Source organism: Nomascus leucogenys, chromosome 5 (assembly GCF_006542625.1).
Source record: "Nomascus leucogenys isolate Asia chromosome 5, Asia_NLE_v1, whole genome shotgun sequence".
NCBI classification, from domain to species: Eukaryota; Metazoa; Chordata; class Mammalia; order Primates; family Hylobatidae; genus Nomascus; species Nomascus leucogenys.
Window position 1 is genome coordinate 77,611,864 of NC_044385.1, and position 18,044 is coordinate 77,629,907.

Consider the following 18,044-nt stretch of genomic DNA (forward strand, 5'->3'; position numbering starts at 1 on the left):
AAACAGATGAGGTGCCAATAAAACCTGCTCTTTGTATAGTCCACGCTACTTCCACTATCTTTCTAAAATGCAAATCTAATAACTTTCTCCTCTACTAAAATCTCTTCAATCCATAAGGTCCATCTATAAGGCTCAATCTATAAGGTTTCCATCAATCTACAAGACAAAGTCGAAACTCCTTGGCAGAGAATACAGGATGGACCATGCCAATCTATCTAGTCTCATTTCCTGCTGCTGTTTTTCTTGAACACTTTGCCAGCTATCAATACTGAGGTACATACAGTTCTCCCAAACTCTCTTCAGTGACCTTTATGTCTTCGCATCCATCTACTTCACAAACTTGAATGAACCTTTCCAAATCCAACTCAAGACATTTCCTAGAGACAGCTCTGGCCTCACTTTCTCAACTGTACCATCTTATTAGCTTGTGCTTTATTAATTTTACATCTTACACTATGCCATAACTGTACCTCTCATATCAAACTCATGAGCCAGTACCTAACCCTGTGTCTGAACTTCACTACTGTTCAATAAGCATCTGTTCACTTTAACTGAATACACTCTACCAGTGGTGTTCTACCCACTTCATAAAGGAAAAATCAATTCCATAAAGTCCACTCTCTAAAACTAATGTGAAAAGGATCTAACAGAAGTAGTACAATATAACTCCAAGGTCTAGAGCAGTAGTCTACAAAACAGGGTATACACCAGCGATCAGCAAACTATAGCCCACCAACCAAATCCAGCCCAGAGCCTATTTTTTGTAAATAAAATTTTATTGAATACGGCCACTCTCATTCATTTAACATACTGTCTATAGCTGCTTTTGTCCTCCAACAGCGGAGTAGTTCCAATACGCACTATAAAGGCTGAAAAACCTAAAATGTTCACTATCTGGCCCTTCAAAGAAAATGTTTGCTGACCCCTAGTATAAATCATGATCCATGTTATACAAGAAGCAAAGATCAGAATTTCCTTTGTATAAATTTTTTCATCTCATCTTTTTAAAGTTCTATTTTAATATGTTTTTAACATAATAATATTAATATAGTAGTCACATATATAATTTCTAAATTTAAAAATGTGCATACATTGGGAATGGTACTCATTTTTTTTTTTTTTTACTAATATAGGTGGTTCAATTTAAAAAAAAAAGTTAAGTCTTAGGACAAGCTTTAGCGTTTAAATTTAGTAATCAAGGTTATTAGCAACCAATGTTATTACATGAATAACTGAGTTCTGTTAAGTGCTTCAAATCACAGAGAAAGAGGCCTAGAATTAAACTTTTTCCAAAATACTCAAAACATCTCTGGAGAATCTTTTTCTGGTGCTAAAAATGTCATTGAAATGATGCAGGTAGTACTAATATTCTTCAACAGAATGCAATAAAATATGAGCTATATAAATCCAAACTTGGTTCAAAGGTAGCTATTTTTTTTAAAAAGTTTATTATTACAGACAAAGCAAATGCAAACTTATCCTTCCAAACGCTGATAATTGGTAATACCAAATAACTGGTATCTAATGAATACACAAATCAAGAGAATACCTTGTTAGCTGAACTAAAAAATCAAAACAAAACTATCCATACTTAACAACCAAGTGCAATTTTGTAACCAAAGTGTTCCTTAGCTATGATAGCAAGGCTATTTCCATCTAAGACAACAGATACTAACCTAAAGCTGTGAAGAGCCCCAGGAAATACCAAGATCCTCACTTACAGATCTTAAGCTTAGCAAGGTGGTTCTACTAACTCAAAAGCTGGGGTCTGATAATCATCAACCAATTTTTAAGCTCAAAGTTAATTACCAATTGAACCTGGATTTATCAGGTTAGGGTTGTCATTCTATGTTGAATTAGATTCTCCAACAAATAGTCATAGCCCCCAGAGAGAACTACACTCTACTCTGCTCACCTTTAAGGCTTTTTCTGAGGCCTTCCGAGATGACTAGCATCAGACTTTTGAGGAAGGCTAGCCATTAGACAAGGCTTTTCCCCACGATCTGACTGCTTGAAGTGACATCCAGGATCAGGTCGATCCTGTATCCAGGAATCATGACCCTCCCTGAGGCACCAGTCATCATGAGACAGTCAGTGCACTTTGGCACTTCTTGAAAACCACTGGGCTGCTCCTTTAGCTGAAAGGAAAAAAAACATCAAAACCACAACGAACAAAACAAAGGGGGAAAAATCAGTAATTCAATCTGAAAAGACAGAGCGTGGGGAAAAATATACCAAAACAGCCTCGTCTAGATCAAAATACAGCCTTGCCTTGATGTAAAGCCCATAGTTTCAATGTCTTTCTAGTCACTGCACTAAGGTTATTTCTAATATAAAAGTCTAAAAAGTTTAATATCTACAGTATTACATCTGAAAAGAACAAGTGAAAGTGGAAGTTAAATAAAATCACTATGGAAATACAGCTAAATAAGTATAATCAAGGTATTTATAAATGACTAGCAGCCTAAGGGTTATTTACAAGAGAGTGCACCATCAGAAAACCACATACTCAACATTTTCATTCTCTCAAAATTGAAATCTGACGTGGAGAAGCATGAAACACCCAAACAGGCTGAGTTTAACAGAAAAGTGCCAATCTATTAAATAAAAAATTAGGCTAGTATCCTCTAACTTACTTGACACTAATACACAGAGTAAAACACACACACACACTGCTCTTAACCTAGCATTCTGTAGAATTCTCAATGCTTGCTTGAAATAAGCAATTTTAAATGTTCATATCACATGTCCTTAAATTTCAAACAAACTTTAAAGGCTGATTTAAGGCTTATTTATTTAAATCTGCTTCAAAATAAAAAAAAATTTAACTATCAGAATCTGCTCATTTCAATTTTTAAATACAAAATATTTTCCTAAAACACAATGTTAAAAGGCAAGAAAAAGTCTTTGAGGTAATTGTTTTAAATGTTAAATTATAAATCCTTTAAAACATCCTTACCCGAAAGGTAATGATACTTTGTCTGTCAATTACTTTACCTACCTTCCTTTCTCCTCCTTTATTTTTTATCACCCACATCTCAGTTAACGCTACCAAATATCCACACAGATGCCCAAGTTGGAAAGTGGAAAATAATACTAAACCAGTATATTTTTACTTATTTGAGAATATGATTAAAGCTATGGATCTCTTTACCCCAAAAAATGTTCATGCACACAGATGGATAATGTGTAGACAGGATGTCAGGGAATTCACAGAACTCTCTTCAGACCAAGCATGGACCCTAGGTTCAGGGCTCCTGTCAAATACTTTGCCTTTTTTCTCCTATCTTACAAATCATCTTTGAAAACCTGCCTAGCTTACCTACCGAACCTCTCAGAATTCTGCCTTCCTGTCCAGCGCTAGCTAAGTTTTGGCATTCCCCGTATCTTCTAAGTTGTTAAATGTAGTTTGCTAACTCTTCCCATCTTACCACCCTCCAGTCCACCTTTCACCTTGCTGGCACAGTAATCTTACTAAAATGCAAATCTGATCATGTGACTCACCTGCTTAAAATCTTCAATACCTTCCCTGCAAATGCTAACAGAATGAAGTCCTGTCTCCTTAGGGTGCTATTACCTGCCCTCTACCTACATTTCAAGCTTCTGCTCTTCCTACCTATACTTTCCATACTCCAGGTGTACAATTTATAATCTCCTGATACACTGTTTTCAAGTCTTCATGCTTTTGCATACTGTTTCCTCTTCCTGATATGTCATGGCTCAATTCCTTACTCTTCCCTCAAAACTTTACTTCTTTACGCTGTCTCAGAACCTGTTTATTTCTGCCATAAGATTTATCTTAATGTATTACAAATGTTTATTTACTTGCCTGTCTTCAAAGATAATACGTTTTCTAGCCTTGCTTAATTCCATCTGTGTGTCCCCAGTACCTAGAACATAAATATAGAACTAAATATAAACGTATGGAGCTGCCTCTATTCTTATACACAGCCAAAGTTACTATGTATCACAAGGAAAACTGTTGCTGAATTAATTTAAAATATACTTTCACAATTCAAAATCTAAAGAATTCATTCTGGAAGGGTATTTTTGCAGCAACTGTCTAGAAAATTAAGTGTAACTATCACCAATTCTTTATAAACTGCTCTCATCTGGTAAGGTAGGGTGTGTGTGTGTGTGTGTGTGTGTGTGTGCGCGAGAGAGAGAGAGAGAGATGCTAATTACATGGACATCCAAATCAGGAATTATGGCTTTGTGTGTGTGTGTGTGTGTGTGTGTGTGTGTGTGTGTGTGTGTGTAACGCTAATTACATGGACATCCAAATCAGGAATTACGGCTTAGTAAGGATACCAGAATACTATACAATCCTTTGGATAAAAATTCCTAAGCCAGGGATAAGAAACACATGATAGATAATATAAATTAACTGCTCTTCTCTTCTTAGCCTCTCTCCTCATATATGGGGTCTAAGGAGAGTCCTCAATATAGCACACTGTAAGCAGAAACTGCAGATTGACTGCAGTCAGCACAGAAGTTAATTTTGGGGGGCTATTCAATAACTTATTCTAAAGTATCAAGCAAATTAGAAATTATCCTATTAAAAATATTCACACAGAAGGCCAGTTCCATATCCCTTGGAAACCCGTTCCCAAATTTAACAATTCTAAAGGTCAAGAATTATTTTTATCCTAAAAAAATACTTTTTGGTGGCCTTCTAAGTCAAAAACATTTCTAACTTTCTAATCTGTTTTGTTAAAGTTGTTCATTTTCACATGCTTTTTGTGTAGCTTAAAAAAAAATTGTGGTTAGATTGTGTTCTAAAACTATAGTTTCTAAATTTGACTGTACATCAGAATCACATGGGACACTCTAAAAATACAGATTCCCAGGTCCTTACCCAGATCAACTGAAACAAAATTTCCAGAATAAGAACAAAGGCAGTGTATTCTGTAAGGCACACCAGGTGATTTTGATGCAGCCTGCAGCCATTTCAAAGCTACTGTTCTAAATACCACAGCACTTTATGTATGTAAGAGCTAGAATTGGATAATAGAAACATCTCTAAATAAAATTTTCCTTACATATGTAGACTCTCTTATTGCTTATTGGTTCTAACAGGCTAATAAACACAGGGTGAAACTGCTTCACCCTCTGAATAAAAACTATTTTGATACATCATAACAAAGAATTCTAGATAGTGGATTAGTTACTGTAGTCATACAGCTTTGTTAGAATGATCAACCAGCATTTCTTTTGAATTTCTCCATTGTTGTGTTTGCCTAGAAGTACTCAAGAGTCTTTCTTACTACATGATCTTGAAAAAAAGTATATCAGTAAGAGTAGTGCAAATGTAAATTGCTGAAAATTTACTATATTAAATTGAAATATTTCATCAACTTCTTTAATTATGCATCATTATAATTACATATTTTTAAACTACTAATAATTGCAGATGTATATATTCCTATAACATACCAGCAGTAATAAATCCAGGGGTTGAGAGAACAGGGCCAAAAGTATGAGTAGAAAAAGAAATACAAATGGTCTACATTCAACAAATTCTTATTAAATGTTCTTAGAAAGATGAATTGACAGAGACTAACATATACAGTAGTGTTATGCATGTATTTAGAACATCTGAATCACAAATCAGTAAGACAAGAGCTAATCTTCAGATTTTTGCTGACTCCCTAGTAATATCACTATGAAGAGGCCACTACGGGATAAACATGAAAATTCAAACACATGTAAACACAGATAAAATGTTTGACATTTTCTATCACACCACTGTGGCATCCCTCAAAATTCCTTACAGATCTTTTTTAAAAAGAGAAAGTTCTCCAAAATTCTAAGTGCCTTGGGAAAAGCAACTATTTTAAATATATGTTTAAAAGTCTTTATACAATGAAATCAGAGTTTTGACACCCTTTGGCAAATATTTTTAGTGATTTTAGTGAATAAAAACATTTTATGAGAGGTAGGGGAGGGAGCTGTGGTTTTTAATCATTTCAGATACTAGAAACTGATTTCAAAAATTTCTGGCCTGTCTTTTAATCTTTAAGAATTAAATGCACATCATAATTATAATCTTCACCAGTTAAACTAAACTCATTTACAATGCCTAGAATTATCCATCTCAAAGAATGGTGGACTTTTGCATCAATTTTTGAGAACAGACAAGTTGGAATAGAAGACCCCAATCTACAGCCATTTGAATACACAGCTGAGACTACTCATTCTCTTTCTATGAAGACATGCCCTTACTGAATATCTATCCCATGAAGTTATAAAAGTAGTTGTCCTAGTTGGGCTTAAAAAGCTGGGACAGCTAATAAGAAAGTAAAACTCTTCCTAACAGATTACTTTGGCTGCAAATACCTTCTCTCAATGTTAGCCTCCACGGCAATCATAACATTGGTAAAGAGATGCAGAAGCACTCGTCAGCATATAGAAATCTCAGTATTTGAAAGACAATACTACTATTAGCACTTTCACGGAAGAGAAAAATAACTGCTACACTATCCTGGAATGTCATTCATCACTAAGAAAGTACTGGCAGGATTTCTTCTGGGCTCCTTTATTGAGCAATATTCGTTAGCCATGTGTTCCTGGAATCATAGTACAGAATAGTTTTCCATTGCAAAGCAGTACTAGAAAGGATTATCTGCAGATATCAGAAGAAAATCCTTTTCAATAACTCTAATTATAGTTTGTTGATTCTACCAAAACATTTGGTATATCAGTTATATAACATGACAAACAGTACTGAGTATCTGGACACAGGTATGTTTATCAACATCAAAGGTAACTACTAAGGAAGTAAGTAATATAGTTTTATCGTCTTTCAGAATTCAAAGTCCTATCAAACACACTCCTCATAAGTGAAAATGCTACGAACAACCAGTTTTATCAAATAGCTGCATTTAAAAAAAAGGCCAAATATATACACATAAAATTCAATCCAAGCAATCATCAAAAATCCTAGGCAGTTATCCAAAAAGACTACAGTAGAAACACATTCATGACACCTCAGACAATGGCCTGGACTTTATTAAATGAGGCCCAAGGATATAATGAAAATCATAAATTCATGTAAAATGATCATATACAGCTCAAGATTTTCATTCATAATATATCTATTACTTTTCTTTCCTAACTCATAACACATTGCTAAGTGACGAGCTGTCCCAGAGAACAGTATTCCTACATTTTTCTGACAAATAAGTTATAAGAAATTGGTTCATTTGGGCTTATACATACTTAGCCAGGTCAAGAGACAATATGGCACCACATTTTTCCTGTGGCTAGGAAAAACTATTTTCTAGGCTCAAAACAACTTTACACTGGGCTTCTTCCTAAAATTCACAGATATAAGGTAGGAGCCACACCCTATGCCAAATCATCCATAAGATCCTTGAATTCAGTCATTCAAAAATGAAATTACACTATAAAATTATACAAGATTTGACACACGAAAGCTAATATTAACTCTTCCCTTGCTTTAGTACTCCCACACACTTAGTATGTATCCTTATTTTATCATTCATAAAACCATTTAATAGGTGATTTCCCCCCTAATACTGTGAACTTAAATATTAAGAACCAGATAGGTCCTGTTTATCTTTGTTATCCTCATTGCCTAGAAATGCTCTGGTCATAATAGTTTTTCATGCAACACTGAATAAGAACAGAATACCTAAAAGACACTTATATAGAAAGCTGAAGTAGACAAATAAGAAATCAGGTAATAGAAGGTAAATTTTAAGAACACACAAAATTAGAATCAAGCAAAAAGGCAGCAGCCATATCAGGAAGAAAGCACTGGCCTGGAGGTGCTGGCATGTCTTTGGAATTGATAAATTCTAATCTAGATTTTGGCAGTAACAAATGTTATAACCTAAGCAAATCACTCTGACTCCCTGGATCTCAATTTCCTCATTTGTAAAATATAAGACTAAATGAGTTCTATATTTCCTCACATGATATAAGGATGATTTTAAAGCAGCAAGAACATTTACTCCTGAAAAACAGCACCAACAGAACAGATATAATATACAATGTTGGATAACATGACTCTTAAGCAAAGGATATCATACAGGTGGAATATACAACTCCATAAAAAGTAATAGGTCATACCAACAGCAGCCACAAGCCAACCAGGAATTATGTACACACATCTCTAATGTGGAAATTAATGACACATTCATACACTGAATAAATCTAAAAAAGAATTAACTTCTGCCAGAGGCAAAGGTTGAGAGATGCGAAAAGACAGATATAAAGGCAAAATTGTTATTCCCTAGTAGGAACCAGAATACAGATCATATCTAGCATTCATGCATGTGCACAATACAAACACAGAAAAACAATACAAAAAGCATCTTTATGCTTTTCCATGAATTGAAAAGCTCCTTAAAACAAATCCCATAATTATTTAGGCTAGAATATTTCACAATATCTCACAACATTTAGCAAAAATTAATCTAGGATAACTTTCTCATTGCTCCAACAAGACAGTGTTGTTGGTACATTAAGAAGAAAACATGCAGGGGATCAAAGACATTCCTAACCTTGAAACAACTCACCGGCCTATGTTCCAACTTCAAAATAATTTACTTTTGCTTTAAAACAAATGAACCTTCCACCTCAGATAATAAGGTGCAACAGTAATCAGTTTTGAACTCAATGACTACCAGATTCAATACACCAATGTTTATAATCAATACTTTTTAAAAATACAGGCTCTGTTGTCAACACTAGGCTAGTATTGTAAAAGATAAAAGAGAACTAAAAGGTAAGATCTCTGCCCACAGGAAAATCTTCCTAACCTTACTAGCAAGGTAGTTTCAGGTTATTATAAACACATTGCCCTATTTTTCCAAAATCCTTCCCAAGGAAAGACATAGGAAGAAAGGTGAGCAATTCCAATACACATGTATATTTCAAGATATTTTTAAGCTAGAAGAGGTCCCCACAAAACAAATTTTACAAACAAAACAGATCCAGACATATGGAAACAAAATACATTGTACCCCAAAGGGCATTTCTACAAAGGCAGTAGACAGCACCTCAAATGCATCACCTCACACATAATACTTTACAACAGAAAACAGAAATGACTTCTCAAGCAAAATCATTACGGATAAAAACAAAACAAACATTCAAAAGACTTCTGATTTATTAATATATAAAGTTGAATGAAGCTGTTAACGATTACGTGTCCTATTAAGAAGAAAAATTAATTTGAGAGCTTCAAATTTAAAATGACTTTTTTCTTTTTTTTTTTTTTTTGAGATGGAGTCTCGCTCTGTCGCCCAGGCTGGAGGGCAGTGGCACAGTCTCAGCTCACTGCAACCTCCACCTCCTGGGTTCAAGTGATTCTCCTGCCTTAGCCTCCTGAGTAGCTGGGATTACAGGTGTGCGCCACCATGCCCAGCTAAATTTTTTGTATTTTTGGTAGAGACAGGGTTTCACCATGTTGGTCAGGCTGGTCTTGAACTCCTGATCTCATGTCTGCCCACCTCAGCCTCCCAAAGTGCTGAGATTACAGGCGTGAGCCACCATGCCCGGCTAAAATGACATTTTTATGGCTTGCTTTTTATGTAATCCACGTCTACCTGTTTCTGAAAGTAGCAGGACCATAACTGGCTGTACACGTCAACTAATCTAAGAAAGCCCAAAAGCCCATCAAGTTCAGCTATGGAGCATTCCAAGGCTACTGATTATATATAGACTATAAATTATTTAATCATGAATTATAATCTACCTAAATTTTTCAGCTCTATCTCCATGAATTATATCCTAAATTCCCTTTATTATCAACTGTTCAAATAAAACAATTTTAGCTCTTTTCCCCCAAATAAGAGCAGAGAATTACATCTCTTTAGTGGTTCCAATGCCTCATGAAATAATACTATTATGTACTTTTCTTTACAGCCTACTAAGTACTTTCATATACATTATTTCAGACTTCCAATAACCCTATGAAGTAAGGCAAATGTTATTCTCTTTATTTCATGGAAAAGGATAGAAATTAGGAAGTCAGGTCACTGGTACAAAGTTTACTGCTAGAAAGTAGTTAAACAAAGACTAGGACCCACATGCCCTGACTCCATGTCCAATTTATATTCCACAATGTCACACAAATAAAGTAATTCTAAAAGCTACTGAACTTAAAATGTATACTTTTCCTGCTTAATTAAACCCTCATAAATACCAGGGGAATTAAGATACTAAAGCAAATGCAAACAATAAAGCACCATCAAAACAATCACCTTTCTATATCAGCCCATGTTAAAGAGCAGTTCAAATACTATAGTAGAAACACCTTAAAATTAAAAAAATCTATTATATTCATTATACGACACCACACACAACTCTGCATAATGAATGTTGGTATAGAATAGGTAAGGTTAGCTATAAATTTTTTATACAGCTGGGTGCAGTGGCTCACACCTGTAATCCCAACACTTTGAGAGGCCAAGGCGGGTGGATCCTGAGGTCAGGAGTTCGAGACCAATCTGGCCAACATGGCAAGACCCCATCTCTACTAAAAATACAAAAATTAGCTGGACATGGTGGCTCATGCCTGTAATCCCAGTTACTCAGGAGGCTGAGGCACAAGAATCGCTTGAACCCAGGAGGTGGAGGCTGCAGTGAGCCAAGATCATGCCACTGCACTCTAACCGGGGCAACAGAGTGAGACTCCGTCTCAAAAAAAAAAAATATATATATATATATATATATATATATAGGTATAATACATTTGACTTAGAGAAAACAAAAATGTCCAAAAATCTTACTTTTCCTAGTCTTAACACCTCTTCTTGGCTTTGCTATACTCTAGCCAAAGAGTTTCCACAGTCGTTGGACTGCCAACGACAATTCACTGAAATATAGGAAGAAATTATTAGAATGCTGTTTCCCTTTTTTTAAATCTGAAAAAACTAAGGAATTCATTTTACTATTTATGACACAGACTGAAACTGTCACCCTCACATAAACTCATAATTACACATACGAATGGGGTGTGGGTATGCTCAAACATTTCTCATAGAAGAGATTCTTATTCAAGAAAATAAGAACACTGCTACAAAGATGGGCCATAGGAGACAGATGACTCTAAACTGCATCAAATAATCAAAGAGAGAACCTATTAAAGGTGTTCAATATCCTACAAAAATAAAGGATTGTTCAACTGCATTTGCATAATCCATGTAATATAAGCACAACTTACCTCATCCTGGACTCCACTGGTGGTAGTCAACTTGCTCCCATCAGTAATCGTGATAATTATTGCTGGCTCCAAGAAAAAAGGGTTTCTTCCCTAAAATCAAAAAACACATTGATCATACAAAGGTTTAGACTTGGCTTACAAAGTAAAAAGTCAATTCTCAGAACAGCATATATACAATCTCCCTTTCTAGTTTCATTTTACATGTAGTATGTACCTGTTTGTACATTTTAAGAAAAGATATAGGACACATAAACTAAGCAGTGATTAACCCTGAGAAAGAGGGATTAGGTAGAGAAAGAGGTGGATTTTTCACTTCTTTATAAATTTGTGTATTGCTTTCATTTTTAGAGGGAGTGTATTTACGTTACTAAGAGTATTTAATTTCTTAAAAGGGACCCTAGTAGTTCAATTCTAATAATTTGATTTTTGTAGATATTACAAGTTACAATAAAAAAAGAACACTTCCTGAGAAACTTTCTTAAAAAGGAAGGCAAGACAGTAGGTGAACATTACCATAAGGTATGCATGTAATCAAAATGTCTAAGCAAATAACTAGATAAATGATTTGAAAGATTTTAAGAGCTAGTTCTATGGAAATAGTAGGACTACTCTAAATTCAGCAAAAATTTAACAACAGTACAAGATGAAAAGTTAAAATTAAAAAATGGTTACCTAAAGAAAATGCTTGGAGAGAAAAGTACAAAAATAGTGGTAGCAAAAGCAACGGAACAGAGTAGCACGGGTTCTCAAATGTTCTGTATAGAAGGTGAGATAACTTCAATAGCTTCCATTCAAATCTCTGGCCAACCCACTCTACTAGCACAATGATCAGTTCTAGGCGACACATATGGTAAGGGACTAAGACAAACATAAGCTTGCCTTTTACATATAAATGGCTCCCATTTGAGGGACTGACAGAACTAAGGCCAAAGGATATAAATTTCAAGAGGGTAAACCTTGTATTTGCAATCGAAGGTATCAAATTCTCTGCCACTAACGGCACCAAGAATTGAATGAAGCTTTCTTGGATAAAATGTAGAACTGTATATGACAATTTTTTAATGTGCATATGAGCCACTTGGAGATCTTAAAATGCAGTTTCTGATTATGTCTGGTATGAAGACTAAGATTCTTCATTTCTAACAAGACTGGCAGCTAGAAGACACTAATAGCCACAGACCATACCTAGAACAACAACAATGTAGAAGAGTTATAAACATGTAATATTCTATGGTCCTATAACCTTTCTCTTATAACTCTCAATTTCTAACATATTATTATACACAATATTTATTGAATGAATTCACAGTTAATTATATGATTATAATCTAATCATCATAAAGTGGGAGTGGGGGACATGTAATAGATTGTCTTGATCAAATCATTCAACTTGTAAGTGACACATGCACTTTTCTAACTGGTGCCCAAGAAAAAAATGGTTCTGGGGGAGAAAGATTCCTTTGGTTAAATAAACTTAAAATATGTTAGATATAATCTCTAGAAGATTCTAAATGCACAGCAGCATTAAAACGTCACAGGAGTCTTGCAGGGAGACAACATGAATTAATTTATCCCTCCTTCTTCCTCTGTAATATTCATGTTAAAATGAACTCATTTTGGGGAATTATTACATTACATTATATTGTCTCTATATTGTCTCTCATACGATTCACCCCCAAAATACATAATAAATTCTAATAATATAGGTCTTCTCAGGCAATGTTCATTCCCAACTCTCAGCTTTGATTGTTTCCCTAAAGTAGAATGTTTTTCCTCTTCCCTCCTCAAACCTACCCAACTCCTACTCATTCCTTAAGGCCCAGTTTAAATCTTCGTATTTTCCACAAGCTTTCCCTGATTACTTTGGCCTTTAGTAATCACATCTTTCCATCTCCATATTCTAACAGTGGTAGTTTTTACACTTTAAATTAAATAAATAAGAAGGTAAATAAAATGTTTCTTTAAAATTGGATTTGAGTGGTTCCATGGAGCACAATTTGAATACCACTTCCCCACAACATCTACCCCTCACCTTTTCAAATAATTTTTAAATTAAATAAGAATTTAAATACACACCATCTTACACAATGTGAATATATCTAACACTGCAGAAGTATACACTTAAAAATGGTTAAGACAATAAATTTTGTTGTGTTTACCACAATTTATTAAAAAAAAAAAAAAAACACCGTCTTGTATTGCTTGCTATTTTTTCATGTGTTTGAATACGTTGAAGGCAAAGAATATGTCATATTTCTTTCCACACCACTAAGCAGGTACTGGGCACGAAACACTTCAACTTATTGACTCACTGATTATAGCTTAATACAAATCAGCCTGGGTTCACAGAACCATTTAGAATTACTCAAACTTCAACAAGATTCAAAAAATGTATGTTACCTTTACCTCAATATAAATGTGTACTCCCCAAACTCAACGCATAACTACTCATGAATTTGCTGGGCTACTAACGTATAAAAAGGAGCACTATCTCCCTCTTGTATCTTTCAACCATCTACTATCTACTCATTCGTGTTGGCCATTCAAAGATTTGAGTGCTTACTATATATCAGGTATTGTATTAAGTGTATGATACATAATCTCTACTCTCATATATAATAAACATATGTACACATAACAATAAATCTCTCTCTTGGTCTCTACCAGTATTTTAGCTCAAAAATTGCCTAAGGGAGATAAAGAAAACCAAGAGGTCCTAATAGCTTCGAAACTATATTATCTGGCTTCCACCCTTAAGCTAAACTACTTTTGTTGACTTGATGCCTTTCAAAAACGAATCAGCAAAGCTCTAAAAGCCACCACAGCATGGATCAAATACTTGTAGTAGGGTCTTCTATATCACTTCTACATTTTAACATAAAACAAAACCAGGCTGGGCGCGGTGGCTCATGCCTGTAATCCCAGCACTCTGGGAGGCCAAGGCACGCGGATCACTTGATGTCAGGACTGTGAGACCAGCCTAGGAAACACTGTGAAAAACCTCGTCTCCATCAAAAAAGACAAAAATTAGCCAGGCATGGTGGCACATGCCTGTAGTGCCCAGCCACTCGGGAGGCCGAAGCAAGAGAATCCCTTGAACCCAGGAGGCGGAGGTTGCACTGAGTCAAGATCATGCCACTGCACTCCAGCCTAGGCGACAGAGTGAGACTCCGTCTCAAAAAAAGAAATCAGATTTCCTGACCGAAAGTCTGACACCCATTCACTTTTATTCCTGTATAAGCACACTGAGAATTGTCTTTCAGAGGCAAGAGATTAATCATACTTCTAATTAAAGAAAAATAATCTACCATGTAGCAGACTCATACAGATGATGACATCCACCCGAAAGGTTAATACTTTTTAAAGGCCCGTGTCTACAAAATTAAGTTAAAATATATTAAAACTTAACAGAAAGTCTGGGTTATTAAATTTAATTAAGCTAAATTCAAACACTAAAACCAAAGTTACTTTTCCTTAGACGACAAAACAAAGCTTTTAGTTGAAACTTGACTAGTCTTACACAAAATACTCTCCACAGAGGATACCCTTAAATGGGCCTGAAATTACTACAGTAACAGTAACATTACTGCTATCGTCTTGATAATAACAATAAAACACTTATCTCATTTGACCCTAAAAAAACTTAGTGAGGTAAAATATTCAGGGAGATTAAATGATATAACTCAAGGTGGCCTAGATGGTGGCAAAGCCAGAAACTTATTAAGCTATTCTAATTCTAAAATCCACATGGTCTTTCTGCACCACCTGGAGATCCAACTGGCAGCTGCTAAATTCTCTTCGACGTAATTCCATACCAACCTGGATTGTGCCATATTTACCCAACAAGGAATGGTGTTATAATCAGATTGTTTTGTTTTTAATATATTCTTTCTGCAATAAAATTAACTATATAGTAAAACTATTCCTTTACTTGGTAGATTCCTGTGATTCTGTAATTACTTAGCCATCAATTTCTTCATATATAAAATCAATGTATCTTCCCCCAACACAAACACACTGAAACAAAACACAATATATACTAATGTTTACTTTTAAAAACGATATAACTTCAACTTTCAGAGAGTATATACACAAACACAAGATAAAATAGTAAGTTCTTTAGTGACTTCAAATTTTGGAAAAGTCAGATAAAGATCAAACATAGAAAAGAAAAAAGAAAAATACAATCATCCTCATTGTACCAATTATCCCCTGCCATGCCTAAGATTCTTTCCTCTCTAAGATTAAAGAGCTTAGTCAAGAATCACACTAAGAAAAGCAATAATCAGTTACTATAAAAATTAGAATAATGATTAAGTTAACGTAATTTATACACACAAGGTTGTTTTATTACTTCTTCAGGAAAAATGTATCCCCATCTCTATTATATAAATGTTTGACATTAACAAATTTATTTAAGCATGAATTTCTACATCACTAGCAGAAAGTGAACAGGTAGCTCCAAGAAAGTTTTCTTATATACTGTTTTGCACTGTTCCTTGCTGCATAATGTCATCTTTCTCTGTCAACATTGTTTACCCAGCAAATTAAAAAAGTTTTAGTTGTCTGCCAGTATTGTTAAGATTTTTGTCATGTTTTACAAAAAAATAAAGTTTTAACACCTCCAAAGTCTAAATGAGAGTTACAACTTAATTACTGCAATATAATGTTATTCACTATCTGGTGTCAAGCCTATGCAATTTAATAATTCCCAAATCCTTATATTTAAGAGCAATTATTTTACATTGTTATTCCTAAGTATGTTTATAAAGTCACTCAGTTGGGAGAAAATCCTTTAGAATTTCTGTCAATATTCACCTTGGCCATAAAGTTATAAGTAGCCTTTATCATAATTATAATGATATATTTAAAACAAAAAAAAAAAACTAAGCTCTGCTACAACAAAGACGGCCAGTAGAGGGACTAAAAGTTTACTTTTGCTATTAGCAGAATAAATTCATGTTTTACTCTCAGAGCAGTGGTTCCTGTCATAAAGAAATCCAAACATATCACTAGAAAATATAATGCAAAATATAATGTTCTAGCTCTAGAGCTACTTACTAACGGGAGTCAATCTGTCATTAAAAATTTTTCATTTTAATTTTGGTCAAAAACCTCAAGTAAGAGTTCTGCCACAAGATAATATAAAGCAAAACCTTTTACTTCGCTTAAAATTTCCTATTATAGTTCTCTCAACAACCAATTACCATGGTGTTAAATTACTCAGTTAAAGCATAAAATCTCAATAAGAAAATTTAAAGAATTAATGTAAACATATTATCTATTAGAACCTATGTTATTTTTGAAAGAAAATGCTTTTGAAATGTTACAACAAATTATTTTGAAAAAAAATTTTGAAAATATTAAAAAAAGGTAATTTCCTCCAAATATAAACTAACCTGATCTCAGGAAAACAATTGTTTTCACTTACCTAAGAAACTGAAAATGTAGTGGAGGAGGGGCATAGGAATGTTACCTTACCCTTAAATAGGTCATAAAATCTTCTGATGGGCTAATCATGTTTGTCAAGTCAATAATGCATTGTCATTAATACTGTTAATTTTTTTAAAGGTAGAAGAGGTTCATTAAATTATGGGGATAAATACACAAACTGGCTAATAACATATTACAAACAAAACAGAATTACTTAAAAGTCAATAAAGGCCTGACAGGCTTACATTTAAATCAATATTCCAAGTCCAGAGCTACAAATTTCACGTTTGTTTCAGACTTCAGTAAGATTATTACTTTTATTGTTAAAATCTCAAGTAGTGTAGTATAAAAATGAGTCTTTTGATATCAAACTCTAAAATATTCATCTTAAGACATTAACCCTTGTAAAACCTTTGACCACATAAAAAAGATCTCTGAAGGATACGTTAGAAACTGATTAACCATGGTTGCCTCCATAGAAAGGAAGTAAACAACTGTGTAACTTTTTATAATACTTCAACTTTTTTTTAACCATGTGCCTTTATTATATGTTCAAAACAAATACTCTTCAAAATTAAAAACGTGTTTGGTATTCTAAAATACAATCTGCTAGTATATAAAAATCTGGTAACAGAATACATTAAGGGCTACAGCTACAGAAAACACGTTAGAATTCCACAGTGTAAGAAATATATTTTTAGTTTCAAGTAACTCCGTTACATGATTGTGTTCCGATACAATTCCTTTATTCAACCACATAATTCCTTATGTTAAAAATACAACAGCATTAAAAACAGATGGAATACTACGATTTAAGCAAAAGTAGGGGGGAATTCCATATATCTGTTTTAATGTAACGACTAAGGAACTCCATCCTGGAATTTGATTTAATAATAGACTGAAGAGTAATAATGTAAGAAATTGTAAGTCACCATAAGAACTGCAGAAATCACTAAAGTTTGACTTTGTAAAAAAAAAAAAAAATTAGGGAAATTCAATAATTGATAGGACTAAGTATAACTGCAAAAGACAGTAATATAAACTCAATATATCTGAAATATTAATAATTTGGCAGAATTTGAGTTTTATACTTGAACTGGAATCTAAAGTTTGAATAAAATTAACAAACTGGTCTGGGGAATGCCTAAAAAGTAGTGCCAGGCAAATAGTGTTTATGCTGGCATATAAGGAGTAATTAAGCTATCAGAAATATAACTTTACTTAATAAATAGTAATATTCTAAGAATCTAATACATACATTAGATGGACTGGGGCCAGGCATGGTGGCTCACACCTGTAATCCTAGCACTTTGGGAGGCCGAGGTGGGAGGACTGCCTGAGGCTAAGATTTCAGGATGAACTGGATAATAATAACTTGGGAAAATTTTATTCTAGTGAAGCATGTAATAAAAAA

The 18,044-nt window shown here is 34.1% G+C and overlaps 1 protein-coding gene across 6 annotated transcripts in view; it reads right to left on the reverse strand.

Annotated features, from left to right (window-relative positions):
• The window catches only part of INTS6 (integrator complex subunit 6), a 108,650-nt gene that overhangs the window by 74,698 nt on the left and 15,908 nt on the right, over window positions 1-18,044 (reverse strand). For 5 of the 6 annotated variants that reach the window (XR_004030181.1, XR_004030180.1, XM_030813429.1 and 2 more), the window contains one exon: window positions 11,198-11,287. Coding sequence is in view for 3 of the 6 variants with exons in the window: in XM_030813429.1 (XP_030669289.1) it covers window positions 11,198-11,287 (90 nt within the window). In the remaining 3 variants the exon portion in view is untranslated. Of the gene's footprint in view, window positions 1-1,915; window positions 2,139-11,197; window positions 11,288-18,044 lie in introns of those variants that run through there. The other variant, XM_030813431.1, reaches the window with a different exon arrangement.